Source organism: Ogataea philodendri, assembly GCF_020536065.1.
Source record: "Ogataea philodendri strain CBS6075 chromosome Unknown scaffold10, whole genome shotgun sequence".
NCBI classification, from domain to species: Eukaryota; Fungi; Ascomycota; class Pichiomycetes; order Pichiales; family Pichiaceae; genus Ogataea; species Ogataea philodendri.
Window position 1 is genome coordinate 118178 of NW_025763818.1, and position 26692 is coordinate 144869.

General features: G+C 48.7%; 20 protein-coding genes across 20 annotated transcripts; 12 read left to right on the top strand and 8 right to left on the bottom strand.

Moving 5' to 3' along the window:
- Positions 1–14: 14 nt before the first annotated feature.
- OGAPHI_000674 (uncharacterized protein) lies at positions 15–4994 on the top strand (the record flags this gene model as incomplete). Its single annotated transcript, XM_046208072.1, has 1 exon — positions 15–4994. One exon carries the CDS (start codon positions 15–17, stop codon positions 4992–4994), a length of 4980 nt encoding a protein of 1659 aa, XP_046064331.1.
- Positions 866–1231, bottom strand: OGAPHI_000675 (uncharacterized protein; the record flags this gene model as incomplete). Its single annotated transcript, XM_046208083.1, has 1 exon — positions 866–1231. The coding sequence occupies one exon, from the start codon at positions 1229–1231 to the stop codon at positions 866–868; it is 366 nt and encodes a 121-aa protein (XP_046064332.1).
- Positions 2130–4483, bottom strand: OGAPHI_000676 (uncharacterized protein; the record flags this gene model as incomplete). Its single annotated transcript, XM_046208094.1, has 3 exons — positions 2130–2998; positions 3146–4125; positions 4467–4483. 3 exons carry the CDS (start codon positions 4481–4483, stop codon positions 2130–2132), a joined length of 1866 nt encoding a protein of 621 aa, XP_046064333.1.
- Positions 4995–5119: 125 nt separating the features above from the next.
- OGAPHI_000677 (uncharacterized protein) lies at positions 5120–6175 on the top strand (the record flags this gene model as incomplete). Its single annotated transcript, XM_046208105.1, has 1 exon — positions 5120–6175. The coding sequence occupies one exon, from the start codon at positions 5120–5122 to the stop codon at positions 6173–6175; it is 1056 nt and encodes a 351-aa protein (XP_046064334.1).
- A 104-nt stretch (positions 6176–6279) lies between these two features.
- Positions 6280–8064, top strand: OGAPHI_000678 (uncharacterized protein; the record flags this gene model as incomplete). Its single annotated transcript, XM_046208117.1, has 1 exon — positions 6280–8064. The coding sequence occupies one exon, from the start codon at positions 6280–6282 to the stop codon at positions 8062–8064; it is 1785 nt and encodes a 594-aa protein (XP_046064335.1).
- Positions 8065–8066: 2 nt separating this feature from the next.
- OGAPHI_000679 (uncharacterized protein) lies at positions 8067–9350 on the bottom strand (the record flags this gene model as incomplete). Its single annotated transcript, XM_046208128.1, has 1 exon — positions 8067–9350. One exon carries the CDS (start codon positions 9348–9350, stop codon positions 8067–8069), a length of 1284 nt encoding a protein of 427 aa, XP_046064336.1.
- A 79-nt stretch (positions 9351–9429) lies between these two features.
- Positions 9430–10851, top strand: OGAPHI_000680 (uncharacterized protein; the record flags this gene model as incomplete). The annotated part of the gene is made up of 1 exon (XM_046208139.1): positions 9430–10851. One exon carries the CDS (start codon positions 9430–9432, stop codon positions 10849–10851), a length of 1422 nt encoding a protein of 473 aa, XP_046064337.1.
- Positions 10852–10858: 7 nt separating this feature from the next.
- On the bottom strand, positions 10859–11590 carry OGAPHI_000681 (uncharacterized protein; the record flags this gene model as incomplete). Its single annotated transcript, XM_046208150.1, has 1 exon — positions 10859–11590. The coding sequence occupies one exon, from the start codon at positions 11588–11590 to the stop codon at positions 10859–10861; it is 732 nt and encodes a 243-aa protein (XP_046064338.1).
- A 44-nt stretch (positions 11591–11634) lies between these two features.
- OGAPHI_000682 (uncharacterized protein) lies at positions 11635–12105 on the top strand (the record flags this gene model as incomplete). The annotated part of the gene is made up of 1 exon (XM_046208161.1): positions 11635–12105. The coding sequence occupies one exon, from the start codon at positions 11635–11637 to the stop codon at positions 12103–12105; it is 471 nt and encodes a 156-aa protein (XP_046064339.1).
- A 214-nt stretch (positions 12106–12319) lies between these two features.
- On the top strand, positions 12320–12832 carry OGAPHI_000683 (uncharacterized protein; the record flags this gene model as incomplete). Its single annotated transcript, XM_046208172.1, has 2 exons — positions 12320–12347; positions 12537–12832. The coding sequence occupies 2 exons, from the start codon at positions 12320–12322 to the stop codon at positions 12830–12832; spliced, it is 324 nt and encodes a 107-aa protein (XP_046064340.1).
- A 50-nt stretch (positions 12833–12882) lies between these two features.
- On the bottom strand, positions 12883–14526 carry OGAPHI_000684 (uncharacterized protein; the record flags this gene model as incomplete). The annotated part of the gene is made up of 1 exon (XM_046208182.1): positions 12883–14526. The coding sequence occupies one exon, from the start codon at positions 14524–14526 to the stop codon at positions 12883–12885; it is 1644 nt and encodes a 547-aa protein (XP_046064341.1).
- A 125-nt stretch (positions 14527–14651) lies between these two features.
- On the top strand, positions 14652–16685 carry OGAPHI_000685 (uncharacterized protein; the record flags this gene model as incomplete). Its single annotated transcript, XM_046208192.1, has 1 exon — positions 14652–16685. One exon carries the CDS (start codon positions 14652–14654, stop codon positions 16683–16685), a length of 2034 nt encoding a protein of 677 aa, XP_046064342.1.
- A 38-nt stretch (positions 16686–16723) lies between these two features.
- OGAPHI_000686 (uncharacterized protein) lies at positions 16724–17333 on the top strand (the record flags this gene model as incomplete). The annotated part of the gene is made up of 2 exons (XM_046208203.1): positions 16724–16800; positions 16928–17333. The coding sequence occupies 2 exons, from the start codon at positions 16724–16726 to the stop codon at positions 17331–17333; spliced, it is 483 nt and encodes a 160-aa protein (XP_046064343.1).
- OGAPHI_000687 (uncharacterized protein) lies at positions 16923–17321 on the bottom strand (the record flags this gene model as incomplete). The annotated part of the gene is made up of 1 exon (XM_046208214.1): positions 16923–17321. The coding sequence occupies one exon, from the start codon at positions 17319–17321 to the stop codon at positions 16923–16925; it is 399 nt and encodes a 132-aa protein (XP_046064344.1).
- Positions 17334–17880: 547 nt separating the features above from the next.
- Positions 17881–20563, top strand: OGAPHI_000688 (uncharacterized protein; the record flags this gene model as incomplete). The annotated part of the gene is made up of 3 exons (XM_046208226.1): positions 17881–18121; positions 18189–18925; positions 19268–20563. The coding sequence occupies 3 exons, from the start codon at positions 17881–17883 to the stop codon at positions 20561–20563; spliced, it is 2274 nt and encodes a 757-aa protein (XP_046064345.1).
- On the bottom strand, positions 18185–18982 carry OGAPHI_000689 (uncharacterized protein; the record flags this gene model as incomplete). Its single annotated transcript, XM_046208237.1, has 1 exon — positions 18185–18982. One exon carries the CDS (start codon positions 18980–18982, stop codon positions 18185–18187), a length of 798 nt encoding a protein of 265 aa, XP_046064346.1.
- Positions 20564–20868: 305 nt separating the features above from the next.
- Positions 20869–21819, top strand: OGAPHI_000690 (uncharacterized protein; the record flags this gene model as incomplete). The annotated part of the gene is made up of 1 exon (XM_046208248.1): positions 20869–21819. One exon carries the CDS (start codon positions 20869–20871, stop codon positions 21817–21819), a length of 951 nt encoding a protein of 316 aa, XP_046064347.1.
- Positions 21820–22575: 756 nt separating this feature from the next.
- OGAPHI_000691 (uncharacterized protein) lies at positions 22576–23391 on the top strand (the record flags this gene model as incomplete). Its single annotated transcript, XM_046208259.1, has 1 exon — positions 22576–23391. One exon carries the CDS (start codon positions 22576–22578, stop codon positions 23389–23391), a length of 816 nt encoding a protein of 271 aa, XP_046064348.1.
- A 122-nt stretch (positions 23392–23513) lies between these two features.
- On the top strand, positions 23514–26046 carry OGAPHI_000692 (uncharacterized protein; the record flags this gene model as incomplete). Its single annotated transcript, XM_046208270.1, has 3 exons — positions 23514–23734; positions 23794–25638; positions 25707–26046. The coding sequence occupies 3 exons, from the start codon at positions 23514–23516 to the stop codon at positions 26044–26046; spliced, it is 2406 nt and encodes an 801-aa protein (XP_046064349.1).
- On the bottom strand, positions 24805–26627 carry OGAPHI_000693 (uncharacterized protein; the record flags this gene model as incomplete). Its single annotated transcript, XM_046208281.1, has 2 exons — positions 24805–25556; positions 25682–26627. 2 exons carry the CDS (start codon positions 26625–26627, stop codon positions 24805–24807), a joined length of 1698 nt encoding a protein of 565 aa, XP_046064350.1.
- Positions 26628–26692: the final 65 nt, after the last annotated feature.

Here is a 26692-nt window from a genome sequence, read left to right on the forward strand (position 1 = left end):
TCTTATTGTCTAGCATGGTTGAAAGCCAGAAACGAAAGAGAGCTGAGTCTGAAGACGGTGCCGGGGACAAGAAGTCTCTTCTTTCTAAGAGTGCCGAAATCTCGTTTCCTAGAGGAGGCGGATCGGTGCTGACCCCGTTGGAGGTCAAGGAGGTGGCCAACGAAGCCGTTCAGGACGCTTTACTTGAGTCCAAGCAAACAAAACGCTCCAAGAAGGCCAAGATCGCTAAAGTTGTTGATGTGCCAGAGGAATCGATCAGTATTGATCACGTCAGCTTCAAAAACCTTATTCCAGGGAGTTTGGTTCTGGGTAAAGTGAAGCAAATTAACCGCATGGAACTTGTTCTTTCATTGACTGAAAATTTGGACGGATACATTCCCATCACGAACATCAGCGCTGAGCTGACCGCACAACTGCAGGAATATGAAGATGAGCAGGACCAATCTGAAGAGGAGCCGGAGCAAGGCGAGGGTGAAGACACCATTGTCAATGGTGCCTTGCCTACGAAGAAAATACCATTCCCGCAGCTGAGCTCAAGATTCGAGGTCGGACAATGGCTCAGGGCCATTGTTGTGGAGAGTTCCAAGAGCAAGAAGAAGCGTTTGGAATTGAGCGTCGACCCCGTCAAGGTGAACCAGGCCATGGAAAACGACGATTTGGTGGTGAACACCTTGATCCAGGCTTCTGTGAAATCCATTGAAGACCACGGTTTGATCTTGAGTTTCAGTAAAGACAAGGTGGGGGGCTTTATTTCGAAAAAGAGTCTTTCTGGTCCAGTGGACGTTGGATCGGTAATTCTTGTCGCTGTTGCCAAAAAAGACGGCAGAACGCTTGTTTGTGGCCCAGTCTCTAAGTTCGCTTCCGTTCAAACAATCTCCTCTGTGGATGCCATCTTGCCCGGCATGGGTGTTGATGCGCTCGTGAAGGAGACAACCAAGGAAGGTCTTGTGTGCAAACTCTTTGGAGTTGCAGATGCAACCATTCCTCTTGTGCATTTGGGCAAGTTCGAGTACTCAGAGCTGAAGAACTCGTTTGCTGTTGGAAGCAAGGTCAAAGCCAGAGTCATCGTGTCATACTTGAAGGCCGGTGATAGAAGATTTATTGTTTCGATTCTGCCGCACATCAAATCGCTTGCATTAAACACCTTTGAAGACGGAACAGCTCTAGAGGCTTTCCCAATCGGCCATGTTTTCGAATCCGTCACTATTAAGGGCAAAGATTCCAGCTTCATCTACGTGGACGTTGGAAGCAGATTTGCTATCGGACAGGCCCACATCACCAGGGTCAGCGACAATAAAGATTTGGACATGGATTTCAAAATCGGCTCCACCCACCAAGCAAGAGTGTTGGGATTCTCTGCCACTGATAACACATACATTTTGACACTCGACAAGCAGCAAATAGAGCGCAAATTCTTGCGAGTCGAGGACATCCCTGCTGGTGAGCTCGTCGACTGTGAAGTGCGTTCAGTCGATGCCGACAAAGGTATTGTTGTCAAGTTCGAAAACGAGTTCGAAGGAATTGTGCCACCAGTGTACATGAGCGACGTGAAACTAATATATCCAGAGAGAAAGTTCAAAATCGGATCCCATATCAAGGGACGAGTCCTGCGCATCATCAACCATGGAGGAAAAGCTCGTATAGAAGTGACTTTGAAGAAGTCTCTTGTCAACATTGATGACGAAGACGTTGTCTCGGACATTAAAAACGTCCAAGTTGGACAGAAAACATTTGCAACCATCGAGAAGATTCTTCCAAGTGGCTGTGTGGTGAGATTTTTTGGTTTCGTGAAGGCATTCCTGCCCAACTCTGAGATCAGTGAGACGTTTGTCAAGCGTGCTGAGGATCATGTGAAACTCGGCCAGACCATTCGGGTTCGTGTTCTGAGTGTTGACCCAGAAAATAATAAACTCAAGGTCAGTTGCAGAGTCTCTGAGGCATTGTCTGATGGTCAGAAGCAGGTGCTTAACACAATTGTCCCTGGAAGATCGATTGTGGATGTCCAAGTGGTGGAAAAGGAGAAAGACTCTGTCATCGTTGAACTTACCGAATCAGGATTACGTGGTGTGATCTACGCCGGTCATCTTGGTGACGGCAACTATGAGCAGTCGCGTGCCCAGCTCAAAAGATTAGAGATCGGTGCTCAACTCACAACTCTTGTTCTTGAGAAAGACGTGCGATCTCGTGTGGTCAAGCTGAGTGCAAAGTCTACTTTGATTGAAGACGCCCAGAACGAGAAACTGCCAATTTCTTACAAAGACATTGAGATCAACAACGAGTCGTTGCATGGATACGTCAAGTCTGTTACTGCCAACGGAGTTTTCGTCAGTTTCGGTAACGGTCTTACTGGACTGGTTCTTCCACGTTATGCTGTTGAGAAGTCTGGTGACGATATCCAGAAGATGTTTGTCACCAACCAGTCCATCACCTGTCATGTGATCAGAGTTGACGACGCTAACAAACGATTCCTGCTGTCTTTGAAAAAACAGGCCAGCAAATCGTCTGAGCCAGCTGTCAACCCTGTTGACGAGTCGATCAAGCTTCTGGATGACTACTCTCTCGGTAAGGTCACCAAGGCAAAGATCCGGTCTGTTAAGAGCACTCAACTGAACGTCCAGTTGTCCGATAATCTGCAAGGAAGAATCGATGTCAGCGAGCTGTTCGATAAAGTTAGCGATATCAAGGACCAAAAGAAGCCTCTTTCTCAATTCCAGCCAGGTGATGTTCTGGATGTCAAGGTCATTGGCTACCACGACTCCAGAAACCACCGTTTCCTGCCAATCAGTCACAAACGCACAAACCAGACTGTGTTGGAGCTCAGCGCAAAGAAGAGTGCATTGAAATCCTCCAAGCCGGTTGTTCCGACCTCCATTGGTGATCTGCATCTGGATGACGAGATCGTTGGATACATCAACAACTTTGCCAGAGGATTTGTCTGGGTCACTATCTCGCCAAACCTTAAGGGCCGTATCTCTCTTATGGATCTGTCTGACGATGCCTCCAAGTTCGAGAACCTCGAGAAAGAGTACCCAATTGGAAGCGTTCTGAATGTCAAGGTCATTGGACTGGACACTGAACACAACTCTTTGAGTTTGAGTTCTAGATCCAATGTGATTTCCTCATTGGCAGATGTCAAGGTTGGAACCGTTATCCCAGCAAAGGTCACCAAGACCAGAGAAAGTTATGTGGTTGTTGAGCTTGGAAAACAAGTGTCTGCCATTTCTTTCATCACAGATGCATTGAACGACTACACCGACAAGTTGGACGACATCTTCTCGACAAATGATATCTGCGCAGCCACCGTCTTGGAAGTTGACAACTCTAACAAGAAGGTGTACGTTTCGCTGCGTACAAAGGACTCCAAGAACAAGAGAATTGGATCCTATTCTGATGTTGCTCCAGGTGACGTCGTCCGTGGATTTGTCAAGAACGTCGCAAACAATGGACTCTATGTTGCCTTGGGAAGAACAGTCCATGCTTTGGTGCGTGTTGCTGATCTTTCTGACTCTTATTTGAAAGAATGGAAGCACTTTTACCAAGTGCACCAGCCTGTGCTGGGTAAGATCATCAAAGCCGATGGTGAGAACCAGATTTTGATGACGTTGAAGAGCAGTGAGGTGAATGGAGATACAGACTTGCTCAAACGGTTTGATCAGATCCAAAAGGACGAGATCTACGAAGGAAGCGTCAGAAGAGCCACCGAGTTTGGTGTGTTTGTCAACCTGGACGGAACGCTCAACGTCTCTGGATTGTGCCACCATTCTCAAATTGCAAACCAGCCTGTCACCAATGTTGAGTCTCTGTTCAATGAGGGAGATCGTGTCAAGGTCAAGATTTTGGCAGTCGACCTCGAGAAGAAACAGCTTTCTCTGGGTATGAAAGCTTCGTACTTCACTGATGAGATTGAAGACCAACCAGTGGAAGAGGACGAAGATGAAGTCATGTCTGACGACAGCGTCATTGACAACGCTTATGGTCAAGATTCTCAAAGTGAGGACGAATCCGATTTCTCTGACAGTTCTGAGGATGCTGCTACGGATGGTCTTTCTGCTGGCTTTGACTGGACTGCTTCTATTTTGGACCAGGCAAAGGAGGAAGACTCCGATGACGACGAGCTGGACAAGCCTAAGAAGAAGAGACGGAAGGTTGTTGCCGAGGACCAGACCGGGGACCTCGACAGCCGTGCTCCACAATCTGTGGGTGATTTCGAAAGACTTCTTGTTGGTAACCCTGACTCTTCAATCTTGTGGATGAACTACATGTCGTTCCAGATTCAAATCAGTGAGATCGAAAAGGCACGCGAGATCGGTGAGCGTGCTTTGAAGACCATCAACTATAGAGAGGAGCAAGAGAAGCTCAATATCTGGATTGCATTGTTGAACTTGGAGAACATGTTCGGTACCGACGAATCATTGGAAGCCACGTTCAAACGTTCATGTCAATACATGGACCCGTACGTGATGTACCAGAAATTGGCTGCCATCTATATTGCATCTGAGAAATTCGAACAGGTTGACCAACTGTACACTAATATGTGCAAGAAGTTTGGATCTCAGCACACTTCTGTTTGGGTTGCCTTTGGCTCTTTCCTCTTGCAACAACAAGAAAGCGAACGTGCAAGAGAGGTTCTTGTCAAGGCATTGCAGGTTCTTACCAAACGGGACCATGTGGAGGTTGTCAAAAAGTTCTCGCAATTGGAGTTCAACAAGGGAGACCCAGAACACGGTCGTTCGTTATTCGAGGGTCTTTTGTCCGACGTTCCTAAGAGAATCGATTTATGGAACGTGTATCTTGATCAAGAAATCAAGCTGGGAGATAGAACCAAGGTTGAGGCCTTATTTGAAAGAATCGTGGCACGCAAGCTGACCCGGAAACAAGCCAAGTTCTTCTTTGGCAAATGGTTGGAGTTTGAAGAAAAGCAGCAGGATGAAAAGGCTTGTGACTATGTCAAAGCCAAAGCTGTTGAATTTGCTCAAGGTCTGTCTAAAGAATAAATAATAGATGTTTTTAATAAGAATAATTTTTTAAATCCTTAAAAAAGGGCCAAAAGATCCTTACATATTAATTTATACCTGTTGTTGATTAGAACACGCTCAATTGATACCAAAAACCACGCCCAATGTCACCATATCCTAACATTCTCAAGGTATATAAACAGTACGACCCGATCTGGGTCATTGGGTTGGGGATAATTGGTGTACTTGTCATAAGCGCTAGTATGAGAGAGCTAAACTATCCTCGTGATTTTGTGGGGAAAATGGGGTCATCTCAACTGTTGAGCACATTCATCAACTGCTCGGCATCCTATAAAAGCAGTCATTGTTTGAAAAGGTACAAGAAGGACATCTTACAGGATTTTGCCTCAGTGCTTATGCCAGCCGTTCACGCTGAATTGGAATTGTGTCTCTCTGCATTATCACCTTCTGAAACTGACGCCGGTGTCCTTATGGGTGTACAGTCATGTCTCCTCCGTTCCGAAAAACTCAATTCTGCGTTTAGATCCTCGAACTCTATACCATCAAAGCCCAGCTCCCAATACTCCAAAGGCTATTTATTTTTTTCTATCTCGTCGGTTCTTGTTTCGTGGTGGATCAGTTGGAAGTCGAGCAGTTCTAACGCGCAACAACCAACGGAGACCGCAAATGCGAAACTCGAGCTGGTTTCCAACGACGTCTCGGTACTCAAGGAAAAGATCTTTGGACTTGAAAAATCGGTCTGCAATCTGGAACTGCTGGCCAACAGCTACTCGCAAAAGGAGAAAGAGCTCACCAGCAAGCTGGAGTTCTTGCAACGAGAATACAATTCGTTTCGGAAGGTCTCAGGGGTGACGGTGGATCCTCGGTTCCCGCTGGATAGCGGCAACATTGGCGAGTTCTCGCGAGACCACAAGCTCCAAAGAGATAAATCGATCAAAGTTGGAGACCAAACATTCAATATTGCAACAAAGGACGGACTCGATAAATGGAAAACGTTTGTTCATCAAAGCATTGGCAAGAAGCCGGAAATCGAACCGAAATCACAAACGGCGGAAAACGAGACCCCATCCCCACAAATTGACCTTAAAAACTTGAAGACGACAGACGAGAACGGCAAACCGTTTCGTCGCATCTTTGTCCCAAACAGAGGCTGGGTTTCTTCAAGAAAGCTACAACACGAACTCCAGTTGTTATCGTGAACACCCTCGACCAGGTGCAAGGGTTTTCAAATTTCTGTTAGCTAAGATAAAATAAAGGTATATAAAGTTTAATGTTGAATGGTAGTTGAGTCAGTTGGTTTGTGATGGATGGCAATTTGGATTCATCGTACACAATTTTCTTTGATTTATTCAAACCAGACGAATTGATTGGAGAAGCGTTTCTACACGGCGAATCAAACATCAAAGCCACAGAATATCTAGGGGTTCTAGACAAGAAGAAGCTAGTCAATTTCACAGAAGATCTATTTGCTGATCCTTGGACCAATCTTGTGTTTTCGCATAAGGACGTCTTCACCGACCTTCCAAAGAAATCAACAACTTCTGGAGATTTAGTCAGAACATTAAACAGTCTTACACCAAGTGAAAGTCTTATTGAGCGTAAGGTTAAAGAATTAAAGCTCCGTGAATCAGATAAGATCGATTACCGATTTTCACGAATAACAATTGAGGTTGCAGACATGAACGGTATTGATTTGCATTCCAACGAGCCGTTAAAGGCCAAATTGCTCGGATATGGCGTGATCCGGCTATTTAAAGACCGGGACGAGACACAATCGGATATACAAGAGGCACACGTCAAGGGCGACGAGACAATGGTGGCGATTTTGAGTGTTCCCTTCTACTTTTCGGCAAGTGATCTTCTGTTGGGGTTTTTCAACGCAAAAGTGAGGAATCAGGTGACCCATTTCAGGCTGATCAGGACCCAGACCCCTAATAGATTTATGGTTCTGATGAAGTTTAAAAACCACAAAGACGCCCAGGAATTTGTTGATAATTACAACGGAGCACCGTTCAACTCTATGGAACCCGAAACGTGCCAAGTGGTATTCATTAAAGAGATTCTTTTCCGTCCCAACAAGCACGAGCATGAAACTTTGAGCACAATACCTTATTTATTGGACGACCCATTCACAACCAATGATACGACGACCGTTAATACTTCGTCACAAATGATTGAGCTGGCGTCTTGTCCTGTCTGTTTGGAACGGTTGGACTCCACAATCACCGGATTACTAACAATTCCTTGCCAGCACACTTTCCACTGTCAATGTCTATCCAAATGGAAAGACGACTCCTGTCCAGTTTGTCGATACTCTGCTAAACTTGATGTGCGCCAAAACATTGCCTCCGAGCAGGAAGAGAAATGTCTTACATGCGGAGCCAGCGATAACCTGTGGATCTGTCTGATTTGTGGCCACATTGGCTGCGGAAGATACGATCTGGGCCACGCAATTGACCATTACAACGAAACATCGCACTGTTTTGCCATGGAAACAACGTCGCAGCGGGTTTGGGACTACGCTGGAGACAACTACGTCCACAGACTTGTTCAAAACGAGGCAGATGGAAAGCTGGTGGAGCTGCCAGTTCGCAGCGGGAAGGAAAGAGTTGCTGGATCCAGCAGCAACGAGGAAAAAGTGGAAAAGATAGGGTTCGAGTACTCCAAGATGCTGATTGCGCAACTGGAGTCGCAGCGAGAGTACTACGAAATGAAGTTTGAAGAAGCAAACAACAAGGTCTTGTTGGCTAACGATAATTTACATGAAATGAAAGACAACATTGCAGAGCTCAAAAAGGAGTTTGACAAGCTGAAACAGTCCAAGCAGGATACACCCAAACCTGTAAAAGACGTGGAAACAGAGAAAAAATACAAGGAGGAGCTTCTTTTGAACCAGGCTTTGTCTGAAAAGATTGACTACCTGTCAAAGGAAAACGAAGAGTTGAAAGCGAAAAACACAGAATTGCAAGAACAAGTGACTGATATTATGTTCTATTTAGAATCACAAGAAAAGTTCAAAAATGCATCGAATGAAGTGAAGGAAGGAAAAGTCATCATGAAACCTGGTCGCAAGGGAAGAAGAAAATAAACTTAGCCCTTGAGCTCCATAAGATTGTCCTCGTGGGTATATGAAAAGCCGTTGAAGTAGACAGACTCTTCGTATTTGTTGTCTGCCGTTGGCTTTTTAATAGCGATGAACGAAGAAGTGCTATTTGAACGAGACTCGTCCTCGATTTTTTCAAGAACAGAGTGTGCAATTGGACTGCTCGGAGGCGTAATTTTCATTGACGTGAATTCAGAATCGAAGTTCTCGGCGAGCTCGGAGTTTGTCACAACTGGGATGATGGGTGGAGGCTGTTCGACGTCGTTTTGGTCTATTATGTGCTGCCAGTTAATGTATCTGAAAAACCGGTGTGGCTTCACTTTGTCGTTGAAGTTGGTGTCGCAGTTCAATCGCTTGTCCGGCTTTTTGTTGAGGAGTTTTATCAGCAGGTCTTTGGCATCTTGCGAAAGATAAAACGGGTACTTCACCTTTTGAGTCAGAATCTTGTCCATGATCTTTTTATTGTTGTTTCCTGTGAAAGGAGGAGAACCTGTTAATAAATCAAATAAGACCGCACCAAGAGACCACCAATCGCACTGTGTATCGTATCTTTCTCCCTGGATGACTTCCGGGGCGATGTATTGGGCTGTTCCAAACAGCGAGCTGCTCTCGGTCGAGACTTTGCTTAAACCGAAGTCTGTGAGAACCAGATGGCCCCGTCTGTTGAGCATGCAGTTTTCTGGCTTCAAGTCGCGGTAAATCACTCCCGTGTGCAGGTGCAAGTGTCTAAGGGCGAGAATGATCTCGGCGACGTAGAAACTAGCAACTTTCTCGGACAGAATGCGTTCCTGGGACAGATGGTGGAACAATTCTCCACCTTCGAGGTATTCGAGCATCAGATACAACTTATCGAAGTCTTGAAGAGCATAGAACAGCTTGACAACGTTTGGATGTTTCACCCGTTCGAGAATAGTCCGTTCCGTTAGTGTTCTTTCGTAGTTCTTTGCATTGACCACCATCGAGGCCTTCTTAAGCTGTTTCTGTGCGTACAATCGGCCAGACACCTTGTCTTTCACCAAGATCACCTTGCCATAGCTTCCCTTACCGAGGACTCTAATTGGCTGGAAGTCCGTCACGTTCTTCTTGCGTTTGCCTGCCTGATAAGGCAAGTCGATGGGCACTTCGTAGGATTTGGCAAGTCTGCTCTCCACTCCCCCACCGATGGGGACGTCCTCGACGACCAGCGGTTCTGGAACGTACGGCTCGTTTAGCGCGAGGGATTCCGTTTTAGACGCGAGGTTCTCGTCGTCAAACTCGAAAAGCTGGGCCATTTAATGAATGCGGAACAGAAATAAATTATATAATCAAATTTTTGGTTGGTTTAAAAAAAGACGTCTTGTTTTAGTAAGTATGCCTTATAATGAGGTGGCTCCGCGCACCACGCTGAAGAAGAATTATAAGGACCCAGCCACGTGGCCCAAGTCTCTCCACGGGTTCATTTCTGCGTCTTTCAAGAAGGCTTCTGAGCTCAAGCTGGACACAGAGACAAAGAAGAAGTTCCAGGCCGAGCTCAAGCAGCTGATCAATAAGGCCATTGACGAGGGCAAGATCGACGCCAATTCGTGGGAAAGCCAGACCCTGCCGTCTTTGGGAGGCGCAGGAAAGCTCGAGCTATACTGCGACTTGGTTGTGAAGGCAAGAAAGGAGAAGGTGGTTAAACAGACACAGCCTGTCAAACAAACTCTGAGCAAGAAGAACGTTTTCGATGAACCACCAGAACCGCAGCCGTCCGCCCCGCTTCCACCGTTGAAGAAGATGAAACGAGATAGAAAGACCGAGGACTTGATGAACTCGGAGAAACGCAAACAACTTCGCAGCCAGAGATTCGAAAGAGAACTAAGCACTCCTCCTCCAGACCTGCCTTCCATCCCCGTCAACACCAACGCGCCCCTAATTGGCAAGTGCAAGGAATTGGAGAAGAAGTATCTGAGATTAACGTCGCAACCCAATCCGGCCACTGTTCGGCCCTTGCCTGTTTTGAAGAAGACTCTGCAACTTCTGATCGATAAGTATTACCAAGGTGCAACATACAACTATCTTTGCGACCAGTTCAAGTCGATGAGACAGGACCTGACCGTTCAGCATATCAAGAACTCCTTCACTGTGAAAGTGTACGAATACCACTGCAAGCTGGCGATCCAGTTCCAGGACTTGGGAGAGTTCAACCAATGCCAGTCTCAGTTGAAGCTGCTCTATGACAGTTTAGAGACCCCATCCACGGAATTCTACTCATACCGTGTTCTATACTACATCATCACCAACAACTTCAACGAGGCGTTTGCACTCAAGTCGCAGCTCCTGGAACAACAACTGCAGTTTGACGAGTACCTGGAAACAGCGTTCAGATTGCTGGAGTTCACCATGACCAACGAATACTGGCAGTTTTTTCAGGTTGTAAAAACGCTACAACAGAAAGACAACGACGACCTGTCAATTAAGCAAGATACAATTCATAACAAAGTACTAACCGACCAGGAAGCCTTGAAGTTGGGCCACACTGTGTGGTTCTTTTTTTTGCAGCTCCTAAAGCCTATAATTTTCAAGATCCGCATCAACTCGCTGGCCACCATATGCAAATCGTACCGCAAACTGTCTATCGGAGCGTTGAGAGAGATGTTTGGGGACTCTGAGTCGCAGCTGGACGAGTATTTCGCCAGGCTGAAACTCGATGTGTTTGTGGAGCAAGGGATGTTTGACTGCGTGCAGTCGCGACAAACGGTGGACCAGCTCAAGAACCAGAACAGGAAAATAGACATCAAGGGACAGATATAGCTGTGGATCAGTTCATGTCTGGACCGAGCCCCATCATGGCGAAATGGAGACTGTTGTCTTCGTCTGCGAGAGACATGTACTTCTGGACGCGGTGGATCACTGTTGGGGAGCTGACCGGGTCGGTTTGTTCCTCTGCGGGGCCAAGATCCACAGGCCCGTTTCTACGACCATCGAGTTCGTAGTAGTGGCCGTCTGTTCCCTTTGTAAAGCATATAAAGTGTAAATTGACGTCTTCATCTGCACTTGGAGCCTCAGTCTGGCCCTGTTTGCTGAACGTTTGGTACAATGCGAGCGAGAGGTCTTTCACGAGTTTGCTTTTCTCCTCGAAATGGTTGGAGTTTGTCACGTTGGGCAGGCTTTTTAGTGCGGTGACAAAGTCCTCGATCCTGGACTGCCCCACGCGCAATTCTGGAGGCAGGTTGCACAGGGCGTGGAGCAAGCCGTAGAGGCCGCACCCGTTTCTCAGCAGCTGTTTGAACCAGACGATGTTTTCGAAATGGTCGTCCTTTTCTGTGTTTCTGGCGGCCTCTTCGTGGTCTTTCAGGGCCTCGTACTGTTCAGTAACGGGGAAGAGCAGGATCAGGGCGTAGATGGGGCGGGGAAGGAACGCAACAAGGTCTGGGTCTGTGACCGAGTAGATGTCGGAGAATGCGAGCAATGGCGACAATCCGAGCTTGCGGCCAAAGTCGGTGAAGATTTCCGGGTTCGATTCAAGCGGGATGACAGAGTCCTGGGACATGGCTGGAGAAAAATAAATTGGATAGCGAAAAAAATAATTATTTTATGGAGATAGTCATTCCTGAAGGTGAGTATGAGGGGGACCTGTTTGCGAACCACAAGGGCCACGCGGTGTTTGAGGCGGTGACGGAACTGTGTCGGCTGGGGTTTGGGTTTGCGGAGATCCTGGCACAGTCGCAGTGCGAGGTTGCGTTTCTGGAAGGAGTGTTCCAGACGTTGAAGCTGCCTGTCAAGTTGCGTCGGCAAACACGGCCGTTCCACACGAGCGCGTGGGTGGACAGGCTGGTGATCGACGTGAGCGAGTCCGAAGAGGAGGAAGAGACGGAAGACACGCACACGGCAGTGCGCCGAAAACTCAACTCGGCAAACCGTACGGCTTTAGTGCTCAACGAGAGCATTCGCAAGCTGGACTACCAGCTCAGGGCCAAGAAAGCCGAGCTTGACAGAACATTGAAGGAAATCGAAGATCTCGAAAACACGTTGGAAACAATGCAAACGCCCGGCACCGGGCCTTGACACACAAGAGTGTGAACTGTAGAATAATACAAACCAAACAGAGCTCTTATTGTAGTTGTACTCGGTAGAATGCCCCCGGAGCGTTACGCACCCTGACACCAGGTCATGTCTGGGATGCAGGTGTCCGAAAATTTTACCAGTGGGTGCGGTGTAAATAAATGTGGAGGAGGAGCAATGCAAAAAACTGGATTGATTGTACAAATAACCTTTTAATATGTCAGCAGCGTTCAAAAGGTTTCTCAGTAGCGAAACAGGACCAAAAACAGTCCATTTTTGGGTAAGTTTGACACATATTGTTTGAGTTTGACAGCTACTAACGCGGCCGTTTGTCCGAAGGCTCCAGTGATGAAAGTGAGTGCAAAACAAATTTGCGGGTCTCGCAAATACAATTGCGTATACTAACATGAATTAGTGGAGTTTGGTTTTCGCAGGCGCGAACGATATGGTGCGACCTGTCGAAAAGGTCTCTGGTAGCCAGCAATTGGCTCTTCTCGCTACAGGCGCCATCTGGACCAGATGGTCGTTTGTTATTCGCCCTCAAAATATGTTACTTGCGTCGGTCAATTTTTTGCTAGGAACCGTTGCCGGGCTCCAAATAATTAGAATTTACAACTGGAGAAGATCTTTAGGAGACTCGCCAAGCGAAACTTTCAAATACATCCTCAATGGAACACCCACGCCTCCTGAGCAGATCAGTGCCAAACTGCCTGCTCCTGTCGAATCCTGATTGGTCATATAGATTCCATGAATAACGATACAGCATATTCTTTCTTTTCATCACGGCTTGGTCCCGCCAGCGTCCAGAAACAGCTCCTGTTTCAATAACCCATCCAGCTCCTCCAGAACCTCGCTGTTGTTCGAATTGAACACCTGTAGTCGCGTAATCAGATCGTCTTTCGCGATCTCGGTGTTTTGGTCCATCGTCTGCTCGGTCTCGTCCTCGTTGTCCTCCTCTTCCCGCGGAACCAGTCCTTTGTAGTCGTTGAACGGGAAACTCGACTTCGCCATGATCGCGTCCACTTTCTCCGCGTCCACCTTGCGTCCTTTGTCAATACAGTCCAGCTTGTACTTGATAACTCCGCGAATACGACAAACCGTGACCCAGTCCAGCCACCCGGTGGCCTCGAAACACTGTTCCTGGATCTGGGCACCGCGAAGAATCCGCTTCACGTCCTCGTCCATCATGTCGCCAATCTGGAACGAAACTGCACACGTCGCGTTCACCCCGTCGTAAAACATCTGTCGCGGAACTTTGCCTATACCTAGCTGGTTCACTACCGAGTCCTGGTCTGTGAACTCGTGCTTGTACTCTGCCAATGTCTGCGGAACAATCAGAGTCTCCTCACCGTTCTCCACCATCTTCTCGATCTCGTTGTTCTTGAGTGATTTCACACTCATCCGGAACGCTTCCACCTGGAAAGCCACAGCTTTAGGATCGGTTGTCGGATCGTAGCCCAGTTTGATGTACGACTGTCTCCAGGGACCCTTCTTGGTGGTGTAGGCAACGTAGGGCAGCGCGAACCGCAATTGCGGGCGCAGTCGTGCGGGCAACATCCACCCAATGTGTCTTCGAAGCCAGATCGGTTTCATGGTGAACAATTTTTCAAGTATCTCGATGCACCGGAGCAAGCTGTAAGCGGGCGAATCGGGCACTATGCGCTCGAGTCCGCGCTCCTTGAGACTCTGAACTTCGTTCTCGCATTTTTCCAGCTCTTTTTGCAGCGCAGGGTCGTAAGAACTAGGCGGTTTTTCTCCCCAGTCAACGAAAATGGTGTGCAACTTAACGGTGTCCCGAGTGAGCTCGCCATTCTCGTCTATTAGCAGGTTTCCCACGTACTTGTAATTGTAGGGAATGTCCACACGCGCGTACCTGATCAATGGCGGGACGTCCAGGTCGCAGTTTTCGAACTTGGACTGGTTCTTGTAATCTTCCTCGATGTAATCAGCAAACTGCTTGATCTTGTCGAGATCGGCCTTCCCAACAGATTCAAGAAACTTGTTTGTAAACTGGGATTTTTTGTGGATCGTTTGGAAATCGGCCAGTTGGCGAAACTTGTACGTTTTGTTCAAAACTGCCTCCACGTTTGACTCGTACGCGATTTTATTTTGCTCGCACTCTTGCAAAGCCAGTTGAACATTGCGATTATGTTTCTCCAGCACTTTCTTAGGGATTCTGAGCTTGAGTAGCACATTCTCTGTCGTGTCGCAAACCTCTGAATTAACAGGATGCGAATACACGTCGCCAGGCCGCAGTTTCAGCTCGAGCCGTTTTTCAGGCTCAATAAAACACTGGGCGATCGTGCGCCCGCCTCCAACCATGCCAATGGCCTTGTCCACGTTCTTGACTCTCAGCGGGTACTCGATCGAAAGATAGCTGGGAGCGTCCAGATTGTAAACCGGGGCCAACTCATTGAACGACATAACAATACATAATTTATTTATTTACTTATCGTTAAAGGTATATTTCCCCTACCACCGCCACCTGCGCCACACTGGTAGTTTTTCTTTGCAAAACTTTCAGAGGCAAGATAAAATCACTAAACACAATGTCTACGGAGATTCGGCGGTCGTCGCGGTCCACGAAAGGACTGAACCCGCGGCTGGAAGAGATTGAGGCCCAGAACGAGCCGGCCGTGCGCCCAAAGAAGCGCAGTGTGCCTGCTGGAGAAAATGGCCAGAAAAAGAAGAAACAGCGTAAGAAGCCTGTGCAGGTGCCCGAAAAGGAAGAGGTGCGGTGTCTTCCTTGCGGAGCGCACGATCTGAATTACGACGAGGAAGAGGACGAGATGGGGACGATGATCGAGTGCGAGAAATGCAACACGTGGCAGCACGCCAAGTGTATGTTTGGCACAGAGAGTGCGCGCAAGATTCCCAAGCACTATGTTTGTAATGTTTGTGATCCTAATAATCCTCAGTACGAAGACCTTGAGCTTGCATTGACTTTTGAGGAGTACCGCAAAGTGCGGTTTCCTGGGCAGGAGGACGAGGACGAGGACGTTGAGGAGGACTTTGAAGATGCTGGAGCCGTGGACGACGAGAGCGACGAGGAGTACGACGGGAACGGGGAGAAAGAGGACGAGGATGAGGAGGCTGATGATGGAGAAGGTGAAGATGGAGACGACGGAGACGAGCCGGAGGAATTGGACGAGCCGGAGGAAAAGATCGTCAAGCCTGTGAGGAAGCCGAAAAAGGTGGCTGCCAAGAAGATCGACAAGACAAAGACCCGGCAGTCTGTGGTGAAGCAATTTGCAAAGAAGCTGAAGGACCACATCCCCGACGACCACAAGCTGCTGGATGAGATGGACCTGGACGCCGCTGCAGAGGAGATTGCGAGCGGGCTGGAAACCGCACTGTTCGAGACGTTTCCGCCAGCCAACAGACGGTCCGACTCGATGTCGCCTGGTTACCTGAGTAAGTCGCGGACTTTGCTGTTTAATCTGGACAAGTCGAATCTGAGCGACAAGATCCTGTCTGACCAGTACACGTACGACCAGATAGTGAACCTGACGCCTGAGGAGATGATGCGCGACGATTACAAGGAGTTTGCCGACGCGGTCAGAAAACAGAGCATCAATCAGTCGGTCATCACCAACACCATGGAGAAGGTCAAGATCAAGCGGACACACAAGGGTGAAGAGATCGTCGAGGAGGACTACCAGTTTGACGATGTGGGGTCCCGAACCGCCGACGAGTCTCGGTTGAAGGAGATTGAAAAGTTGCAGGACGAGAAGAAACAGCAGGACCAGGACGACGATTCCAGCGGCTCGCCTCCACCAACAGCCAACTTGAATGCTAACCTCATGACGTCCATCACCAACGACTACGGATACGACCAGGACCAGGACCAGGCAGATAACGAGCCGGAGCAGACGTTTGATAACGACGACGATTTCGACAAGATCCTCAACGGAGCCAAGGGCCCGGTTCCTACGCCTCCCGAGTCGCAGGCTGTTGGATTCGACGAGCCAGAAGACGACTACGACCCTGCACGCAATTTCGACGCGGACGAAACCGTGTGGTCGGGCACTTTAAGTTTCCCTGCGGTGGCAGATGTCCAGGTCACGGCGAAATTCCATGCCTCGTCTTCTAAAACCAGCACACAGGACCAGGTTGCACGGGCCACAAAGATCGTGGGCGACTTTGCGTCGCGCCACAGCCGGCTCGAGATCGAGGGCAGACTGGACGCACGCAAGGCTGTCGGATATCTCTGGGAAATCATCCATACCAGAGACCTGTATCTGGTGGAGATCTTACCGTTTGAGTCCCCCCATCTGTCTGACTACGAAAACGAACAGGCAAAAGCACAGTTCAAGACACTCTGGGAATATTTCAGTTCTCGCGACAAGTACGGCGTCATCGCTTACAAACCAGCATACATCAAGGATAGCTACCTGGTGTCCATCGACACTGTGAAGACACAGCACGAGGGACTGCCACGGTACTTTAACCATTTCGACATAACGACTCTCCACGGAGCCCGCGAACGGCTCTTCGCTGTGTTTGTGGCAAAACCAAACTTCGACCTAGCGCAGTCGTCAGCTCCGGACCTGGAACAGATCTTGAGCGGGCTGGCTTCGTGAGTCGGATCACGTGATCACAAAAAGACGAGAGAAAAAATATGAATCACAGAGAGACAGAGGCAACCACCGCATGCTCTGCTTACAAGCTACGTGCAGACTCGGTGGCCCCACTACTGTAAATTACCATGTGTACTCAATACTAATTTGCTTCAGTTATTTGATTAATGAAACCGATGTACATCAAAGCCTGTGCAACACTTCAAGGCTATCTTGTTCTATTCGACTTAATGACTGCCCTTAAGCCTTAGCAATGGCTTTCTTGACAGCGTAGTTTCTCTGCTTCTTCAACACCAAGACCTGGAATCTTTCAAAGTCTGTGAGTTGCGATCTTCTTTCTCTTTGGGCGATCTTCTTAGCCCAAGAGGTCTTGGCCCATTTGGCGTCGATGTCGGCAGCAGCCCACTTCTTGGTGACGGTGGCGGTTCTGGAACCTCTTGGGAGACCTTCAAGGACCAATGGGGTCAACACGGTCTTTCCGAGAGAGATGGATTGTCTTTGAATAGATGGACCGTCAATAAGAGCTCTCTTCTGGTCGATGATCTCCACGATGGTGGCGAGCTTGTTGTTCACAAGGACGACTCTACCGACTTGGACGAGTCTCCAGTTGGATGCTTTCACGCTGGTTTCAGTAGACATCGTTGGATTTAGTATGTGAATATTAAAATTGTTTTCAAATTTTCTGAAAAACTTTGCGAGTGTGCGGTGTGCGGAGGGGACAGTAACGATTTTTTGTTTTCGCGGGCTGGAGCGCCTAATAAAATTGGCCGAAAAGGAGCGGTGCGAGGTGGCTACAAACCCTGTGTGACCTTTACTTAAGTCACGTGATGTGTATTTCGAGATATTATTCACCCCACCCACCTTGAAGACGGAAAATCTAAAGACACTTCAAGTTGTGTCTTCTCCCCCACCGCGTAAGCGCACGCCGACTCCTGCACCCATTAAGGTAAGTACGCTACATGATGATCAATAATTTGCGTTCTAGAAATAGTCATCCTGGAACACGCCTAGTTCCATAACGGGAGGCTATACACCATGCGACGAAATTTGTCCTGAATCCGTGCTAACATCCAGATCGTCTACAACTGCTCAGCCCCCACCCGGCTCGCATTCTTGTATAGTGTAAGGGAATCTCGACTTGCGCCGTTTTTGTAGATACAATGTTAATAAATCTATATTTTTTTTAAATAGCAACAACATGTCTCGAGCAGCTGGAATTGAGCAGGAGAACGACTCGCAGTTCAACCTGCTGGCCAACAAGATTTCCACGTTCAGAAATATAGCCAATGACATCAACAATTACGCGCAAGAGGACTCGACGACGCTGTCTAACGTGTCGAATGCCATGAACGCGCTCTTCGAGAACGTCAAAACAACCTCCACAAAACTGTCGAGAGTAATCGCCAGCAAGCCGCAGATGTTCCGCATGGTGCTGGTTGGTGTGCTGGGCTTCTTTATCATTTACACATTACTGAAATTTATATGATGATCGCCGTTCTGACCTAGTGTCTTCCTCCAACAACATCCTGGCCCAACTTATAGTTGCCAATGGCATCGCCCCATCTGACCTTGGACCGGTTGATAGGCAGCTGTCTTCTGAGGTTCTTGAACAAATCGTCGTTCAGTTTCGCAAACTTGTTCAACACCGCGATCTCGTACTTGTTTTCCGCTTTGGCAATGGTGTCAACCACAGAAGCCCCGGCTTTTTCATTCACCTTGGTTCCGGAATTCAGTACAATGTTCCCATCTTCATAATAATGGATCTTGACTCTTATCTCCCCCGCCAGCTCGTTCGTGCTGGAATTGTACTTGTAAAAAGACTGCCATCTGCCGTTGTAGAAGTTGCCGTCGTTCAGGTTCTCGTCCACAATGATGAAATAAAAAATGTCCGAGTCGGTCTCGTCCTCCACCACAACCGACTTGTAGAACGTTGGGTAGTGTTGCGAGCAGTACTCGGCCAATTGCTCGTTATATTTCGCCAGCTGGCTGGACAGTGGGGCGCGGCCGGTTTCCACGTCAATCACCTTGAGGGCGTCGAAATCGTAGTCAAACGTCAGGTCCAGGCTCGGGTCGTAAAACTTGGCTCCCGACTTGTTGTATTTCGAAACAAGCACAAACTGGTCGTCGTTTATTTTAACCAGCTTAAAGTCCTTGTTCAGGTAGAATTGTTCCAGGTTGGTGGCAATGATCTTTCTGGAGTCCTCGTTGTTCAGCAACACCTTGATATCATTGACCAGATTGAGGTTGTTGCCCGGTGGGGCGTCGCTGATCATCGACGCAACAATACTCTGCAAAGACATGTTGATTACTTTTTTGATGTGCTATCAGTCTAATATGGGAGGATGGGACATCCGTACACCGGGAAGCTGGGAGGGAAAAGGGGGGATAGGGGCTGAAGATAGGGACATGGACATGGATCAGCGGCGGTTTGGGTGGAACGTTCCATAAGAGCTGTTTTTGGAAGCCTACGGGTGTGCCCTTTCATGAGCAATTGCGTCTATGGGAAATTCCGACAGGACCCCCCGGCCCCATATATTATTGTTCGCGCCAAAATTCTTGTCCCCATGTCCCATCTTGTTCTTCAGCTCCCCGTGGAGCTACAGCAAACGGTGCTGGAGTTTGTCAACTCTGGAACCCTCATACAGTTGCTGTTGCACCCCGGGCTCCAGTTCCCGGCGTTCCAGGTCCTGCGCAAAGGGATCGTGCTGATCCCACAGGAGATCAAGAGTTCTGAAACAAACAAGGTTGATAGATCGATTATTAGCGGGTCGAAGAACTACTGGCAGTTGAAGCAATATCTTCAGCAGACTCGTCAGCGTTTGCTGTTTGTGGAGATTTACTGGAAGCTGGACCTGGACAAGATCGAGTTCATGCTCCAAAACACAAATGGGATCAAGATCGGGTGCCCTTATTTGGAGGAATTGTATTTTTTCAGAAACGGAGCGTATATCAACAAGGTTCGGTCGTTGAAAGGTCTGATTTTGTGTTTTGGACTCTCCAAGTTAAACACCAGTAAAGAGCTTCTTACTAAACTTACCCAATTGTCGGAGCTGGATGTTTGCACAAACTCGACAATGTACCACTCTCGAGAATACGAAAAAGTTCTCGAGAATATCATTCGCATGAACCCCAACATCCAAACGGTCAAGCTACGGATCGATACATTGATCTCGAGCCCATTACCATCCTACTTGCAAACGGTTAATGAAATGAAAATTAAAAAACTCATCAGCATAAATCTGAAAGATAGTTCACTGATTGGCCTTAATGTGGTGAATTCACACTATCCTGTTTTCCACAACGTTCTATCTGCACTAAACACGATAGGAATGAAAAATATCTACGAGCTAGATCTATCATTGAAAGAAGATATCGATGCACGCCAATCAAATTTGACATGGGTTCAAGATATGCATAATCTAACCAGCCTTACAATCAAGGTCGTGGGCAACAAAGCACACGCTAGTAATTACGTTATTGGGCTACAAAGTCGGAATTTGAGATCATTAACAGTTAGTGGAGTGTTACTAACCCAAAGCGGGGACGGATTTTGCCGATTGAAGAGCCTGAAGACCCTTACTTTCTCGAATTGCACGTTGTCGCAGGAAGCATCCACAATACTGAATTCGGGATTATCCAGACATTTGGAGAATCTATGTTTGACAAATTGCATAATGGATTGGACAGTGGTGGAATTTCCGGACCATCTTGGCAAAGTGTGCATTTTGAACTCGAAAACAATCGGATTTTGCCATAGTGTCCACGATCGTTTCAATATTATACCACTTTTGTCGGAGTTTATCAAGATTTACCATCTGGATCGGAAGTACAATCAGCCTGATCTACATGATAGCGAACGAATACGAAACCGTGCATGGTGAAACACAGATAAGCTTATCATGGAAGGTATTCCTCAACTATGAATTTTTCCGTCAAGGAAGGTTTAGTTTCCATATTTGGAAATTAAAGGTCGTGGGAACTTTCTGTAGCCACAGATAAGCACAATAGAGTGTGGTATAGCGATTTGGTTTTTTTCAAGTGGGAGAACAATAAACCATATTGTTTCACCGTCCAATAATCTCAAGCGAAGATTTGCCATATTGTCTTGGAACCCGGGTATTTTATAACATCTGTGAAGTGACGTTCTATCAACAAACCGATAAGCCTTCCAAATTAAAACTCATCCATGAATAGTATGGACTCTCCTTTACCAGTGTCAATGGCCGACATCTATCAGTTTCGTTCCGATATGGACTACCGTCAAGAGACCCAGGAGGCTCGGCAGCCTGATGGTCTCTACTCCTACAACCCAGAGTTCATAGACTCTATCCAATACGAACTTCTTCCAGAGCTGGTCTCTGAGGCTCGGGTTCCGCTTCCTGAGTTCAAGGTCGATCACCAGGACTCGCACCTGTCTATGGAGTCACCTCTATCGTCTTCATCCATATCGTCGTCCATGTTTGAGGTTCCCAATTTTACGGGATTTTCATTCCCGCCCCTGGACGAGTACAAGTTTACTGAGGCCAGCGAGCCACAAAGCAGACCAGAAACTCAGAACGTTTTCTACAGCCAGACCGAGTTCGACAACGTGGAAACGATCAACACTGTGGAGTTGACAAAGCCATTTGATACACAAAAATACAGCACCACTTCTCCTGTTCTCAAGTCCCAGAAAGACGAAGATGCGTTTGAATCAAGCGACTCACAACTACAGTCGCCTAGGAACCTTTCGCTGGACTTTGATGACCGCAAGAAGGATAATAAATACAAGAAAATCAGCGACTCAAGACTGTCACTTTCCCAGCTATCCCACGTTTTGCAATTACCAAACGACATCCAGGAGACCGCCAAGCGGGAGAAGCAGATCTTGACCATTTTCAAAAAGGACCTGAACTTCCCGCTGGGAGAGAAGACCTGGATTAGAGACACTCCTTCTGAGGAGAGGAACATTCTCATTGACAAGCTGTGGAAGCTTGTGGAAATGAAACACCAGTATGGTTATTCCAAAGAGACATTGGCTATTGTGATCAGAAGAGCCAGTTATTATCTCATGCAGGGCAGATTGAGACGGGAACGGAGACTGGAAAAGAAGAAGAACGGGGACATTCCATGGAAACGGAAGTCCAAGAGCTACTAGATGGTTCTTTTCTCTCTTAACTAGGTTTACGATAGTTGTTCGTTCTGTTTGTATTTTGAGCTTACCGGGGAAGGTTGAAAGTGGTCAGTCATTTGTGAGCACTTCAAGTTGAGTGTAGGGTTCGGCTCTATGGTAATATAACACTCCTTCCAAATTAGGTGCATATTCCCTTTTCGCAGATTTTTATTGTTAGCTAACAGGATTGACAATTTCACTTTTACAGGAATGGATTGTACCGAACCGAAAAGGTTTGTGGTGTGTGGGGGGGAGATGAGGCAGGTTGGGAAGAAAAAAAAGGATCGTCTTCTGGTGTACGGGTGTCTCCATACCCGAAGGGAAAATTACATCCCACCCGAAAATTGCCATTTCCGACCGTCTGGACTTTTCGAAAAAACCCCAAAAAAACCCCGCCCCACCGCCGCACAGTTCTAGACTCGGTCTGTCAAGGGCTTTTCTTATAGTGTGATCCGCGTCATCCGCATAGAAAATTACACAGCCCCGAGTTGCTTGCCTTTTCGGACGCTTCCGGTGGGTCTGGCCCGTCAAAATCTCTATTGTTGAGACGGTTTTTCCACGCGCAAGTCTATTATTGCTCAGTATTCTTCCACCCCACAGCAGGCACTAAAAAGTGTCAGTGGGAGGAGTTTTTCCCAGCAACTGCGCTCGCTACGAAAACTATATATACTTGGCATAGCAACGGTTGGTAGTCATTTATGCTATTTTGGTGCTAAGTACGGTTTATACAGTCCATTCCTTATGAAAACACGCGGTGAAGCCGAAGAACCGTCCTGCTTACCATGCAACAGATTCGCCCCTACTATGAACAACAAAAGGGTCAAACTCCCGAAACTTGATCTTTCTCCGGTCACCATGAGCGATGCCGGTCCCAGTTTTGCGCGATCGAGTCTGGAGCCGGGACTGGAACCCAGTGCTCAGTCCCTTTCCGATTCGTCGTCCGACTCTCCTTTGAAGACTCCGCAGACGGAGGAGTACGAGTACTCGGGCTATGTGCAGGACGGCTCGTTTTTGCGCCGCGAGTCTGCCCAGAGCATCAATCTTGCCAACATGTGGTCGCTTGGGTACGAGTCTGACCAGGCCAAGAGCCAGCGACGGTCCGATTCGCACACACAGCAGCATGTTCCCGATTCGCACGATACGTTCACGCCCACGAACGAAACCGCTCCGGAAGAGTACAACTTCACGCGCAACCAGATCAAAAAGATGATCCGTGAGATTCACGGGGTCAAGGACCCGTCGCTGGACGTGCCTGCACCACTACTGGGCGACAAGGACACAATCAACGTGCTGGCACAACTTCCGTCGTGGAAGCTCAAGAGCCTCAACCAGATGAAAATAATACAGTGGTACTGCTGCCAATGCGGCAAAAGCTACGGTGATCTTAACCATTTCGTTATAAAAGAAGATCATCTCGAGAAAAACGACCTTTACTGGGACGCTTCCGTGGACCAGCTGCTGGGCCAGACCATCAACCGGTTCGACTGCGTTCGCTGCAGTCACATGATGTGTCCGTACTGTATCAAAGCCCGTCTGAGCGACCTTTTGAACAGGTGATGTTAATGTCATGAATTTCCAAGCAAGTCAAATTTACCATATGGCTGAAAAAAGTGCGCGCGGTGCACACTACTAATTATCGCTAGCATATAACTTTTAATCTTAATATTTATTTAATTGTCATGGGCGACTTTGACGATGACGATTTCCGCGACTACGAGAACGAGGATTTGGGATTCGACGAGGACGAGCTCAACGACGATGAGTACGACCAGCTACAGCAGTCGCTTCCCCGTTTGCAAGGCCTGGCCAAGAACTACCAGGTGGACGACAAGACGTTGAAGGAGACTCTGTGGAACAACTACTTTAGCGTCGACGACGCCTTCGAGGAGGTGAAACACAAGTACAAGCGTGAGTATTCATGTACGTGTGGCGTCCACGAGAGTCTAACAGTGTAGCGAGACCGGTGTCGAAGCTGGAACTTTTGGCACAGCAACGCAGACAACGCACAGGGCTGCGCGGGCTGGGGTCCGGCACGGGTGTTGGACTTCTGGGCCGGCCTGCAGCGACCAGACCCAGAACACAGAAACAGCAAACACAGCCCGACAGACCCAGCCGTGTTGAGGTCCAGGAACAGCCACCCGCACAGCCAGAACAAGAGCAAGAACAAAAGCCCGACCCGTTTGCGGCGCTGTTACAGCCCCTCGTGGCCGCGTCAGAGTTCAGAATCCTGGCCCCGCGGTCGGCGAACCCGATCACCTCGCTGTTCCTGGCTCACGTGCAGCTCCCGTCCCACACCGTGCCTGAGATCAACCTGTATACTAACAACGATTTAGCGAAAAAGGCCGCCTCCAACTTTGTCAAGCCGAGTCCAGACGAGCGCAAGGTGCAGAAACTCACCGAGAAAGTCGCTGATATCAAGCTCAAGGACCCGAAACCGGTGGCCTCGAAGCCCAAGCAGAAAATCAACGTGGATGCCGAGCTGGCCAAGAAAAACTCAAAGCCCAACCTGTCCTTCATTGTGATCGGGCACGTTGACTCGGGCAAGTCCACGATGATCGGACGGCTGCTGTACGACCTGGGGATCGTCGATTCCAAGACTCTGCACAAGCTCACGAAGGAGAGTGACGCCATCGGCAAGTCGTCGTTCTCTCTGGCCTGGATCATGGACCAGACCCAGGAGGAGCGGGCCCGAGGCGTCACGGTGGACATTTGTCAGACGCAGATCGAGACCGACGCGGCCAAGTTCACCATCATCGACTCGCCGGGCCACAAGGACTACGTTCCGCAGATGATCAACGGAGTGAGCCAGGCAGACCTAGCTTTGATGATCATCGACGCCAATTCGTTTGAGAGCGGGTTCAGCAACCAGGGCCAGACGAAGGAACACCTGACGATCGCCAAGAACCTCGGCATCGAGCGGTGTGTTGTTGCCGTGAACAAGATGGACGTTGCGCAGTGGTCGCAGACGGTTTACGACTCGATTTGCACCCAGATTGAGCAGTTTTTGGTGGAGGAGCTGGAGTTTGAGCGGGACAACTTAATTTTCTTGCCCAGCAGCGGGTTCTTGGGCGACAACGTTGTCTCCAAGAGCAAGAATCTGCCGTGGTACAAGGGCCCAACACTGATGGGTGTTTTGGAGCAGGAGAACCGCGAAATGAGCCATCCGGTGGACAAGAGCTCGCCGTTCATCATGGTGATTAGCGACATCCAGGACTCGTCCAAGACGGACGAGCTGCTGGTGAGCGGGCGCGTGAACTCGGGCGTGATCCAGCCGGGCCAGAGCGTGAGTATCTCGCCGAGCCAGGAGGTGGCTGTGGTGGACTCGATTTCGATCACCACGTCGAACGTCGGGTCGTCGGCCACGAAACACAACCTGCAGAAGATCGCACAGGCGGGCGAGTTTGTGGAGCTCAAGCTCAAGAAGCTCGCGTCGACCGAGAACATCAAGGTCGGCGACGTGGCCACGCTGTCGAGCAACGTGTTGCAGCCGGTCAAGAAGTTCAAGTGCGAGGTGCGGCTGTTCAACATCGACAGACCGCTGCTGGTGGGGACGCCGTTTGTGCTGTTCAAGAACGGGATCTCTGTGCCGTCGCGGCTGAGCGAGATCGAATCGATCATCAACAAGGACGGCAAGGCCAAGAAACGGCGGCACCTGAGCTCCAACAACCGGGCCGTGGTGGTGGTGGAGCTGCTGGAACGCGAGCTGCCGCTCGTCACGTACGCTCAGGACCACAAGCTCGGCCGCATCGTGCTGCGCAAAGACGGACTCAGCATCGGAGCAGGAAAGATCTTGCAACTGGTGAAGTAATGCATTAGAGTATATAGTCAACGATAAGAAGAAGAATACCAAGAACCACGATCAGATAGCTCAGGTTCTGGCCAGACCGTTTGGCGCGCTCGTTGGCCTTGACCAGCTGGGTGTTGCCCATCTTGAGATTTGCAACGGTATCGTCCTGGTGCGACGACAGCACCGAGATGGAGTCGTTCTGCAGATGCAATTGGAGGTTGATCTCGTTGATCACCGACGAGATCTCGAGCATCGACTGCTCGATCTGGTTCACCGACTCCAACTGTGCGGATTTCAGCTCCAGCAAGATCGATTCGTTCTCCTGCGACAGCTGCTGGAGCTGCTGTTGGTCGAGGTTCGAGGCCAGCTCCGAGTATTCTGGCGAGACCGTTTTTTCCACCGCATCGTGGTCCACAGAGTTGTAAACGGTCCGTTGCAAATACGTGCTTGTGTTGATGGAGGACTTGTTGAGCTCCTTTTTGCGGTTCATGCGCTTGTTGTTGATTGCAATGAAGTGCGACGAGATCTTTGTGAGTCGCAGCCCCAACGACTTGACAATGTTGGCGCGGATCTCAATGACTGTGTTGTTGGCGATGGTGCTGTTCTGGCCGTACTCGCCCATGGTGAGCAGGTTTTTCCCCAGCTCCTCAACACTGCTGGAGCTCGTGAGCTGTTTGTCCAGCAGCTCTCCGTACGCCCTGAGGCCCTCGAGCTTCTTGTTGAGCACGCCCAGCTGCAGCTTGAAGTTTGTGTCGATCTGGTCCTTGTCGGACTCAGAAAGCTTTTTGGAGTGGCTCAACAGGTAGTCTGTTTGTATTTCACTAATAAACGATCCCAGCTGCGAGATCATCGTGTTGAGCTTGACAGAGTCCTGCAAAAACGTGTTGCCGCCGCCCAGACGGTGCCGACTGGCGCCCGAAGTCTTTTCGGCGGGCCGCGCGGCCAATTTCAGCTCCTGCTGGTAAATGCTCACACACTTGTGGAAAAACGGTGTGTGGTCAAACATGCTTAACAAATATAATGCCAGGCTACACCTCACTCCAAAAGTGGCAAACCTGTTTTTATTTGATT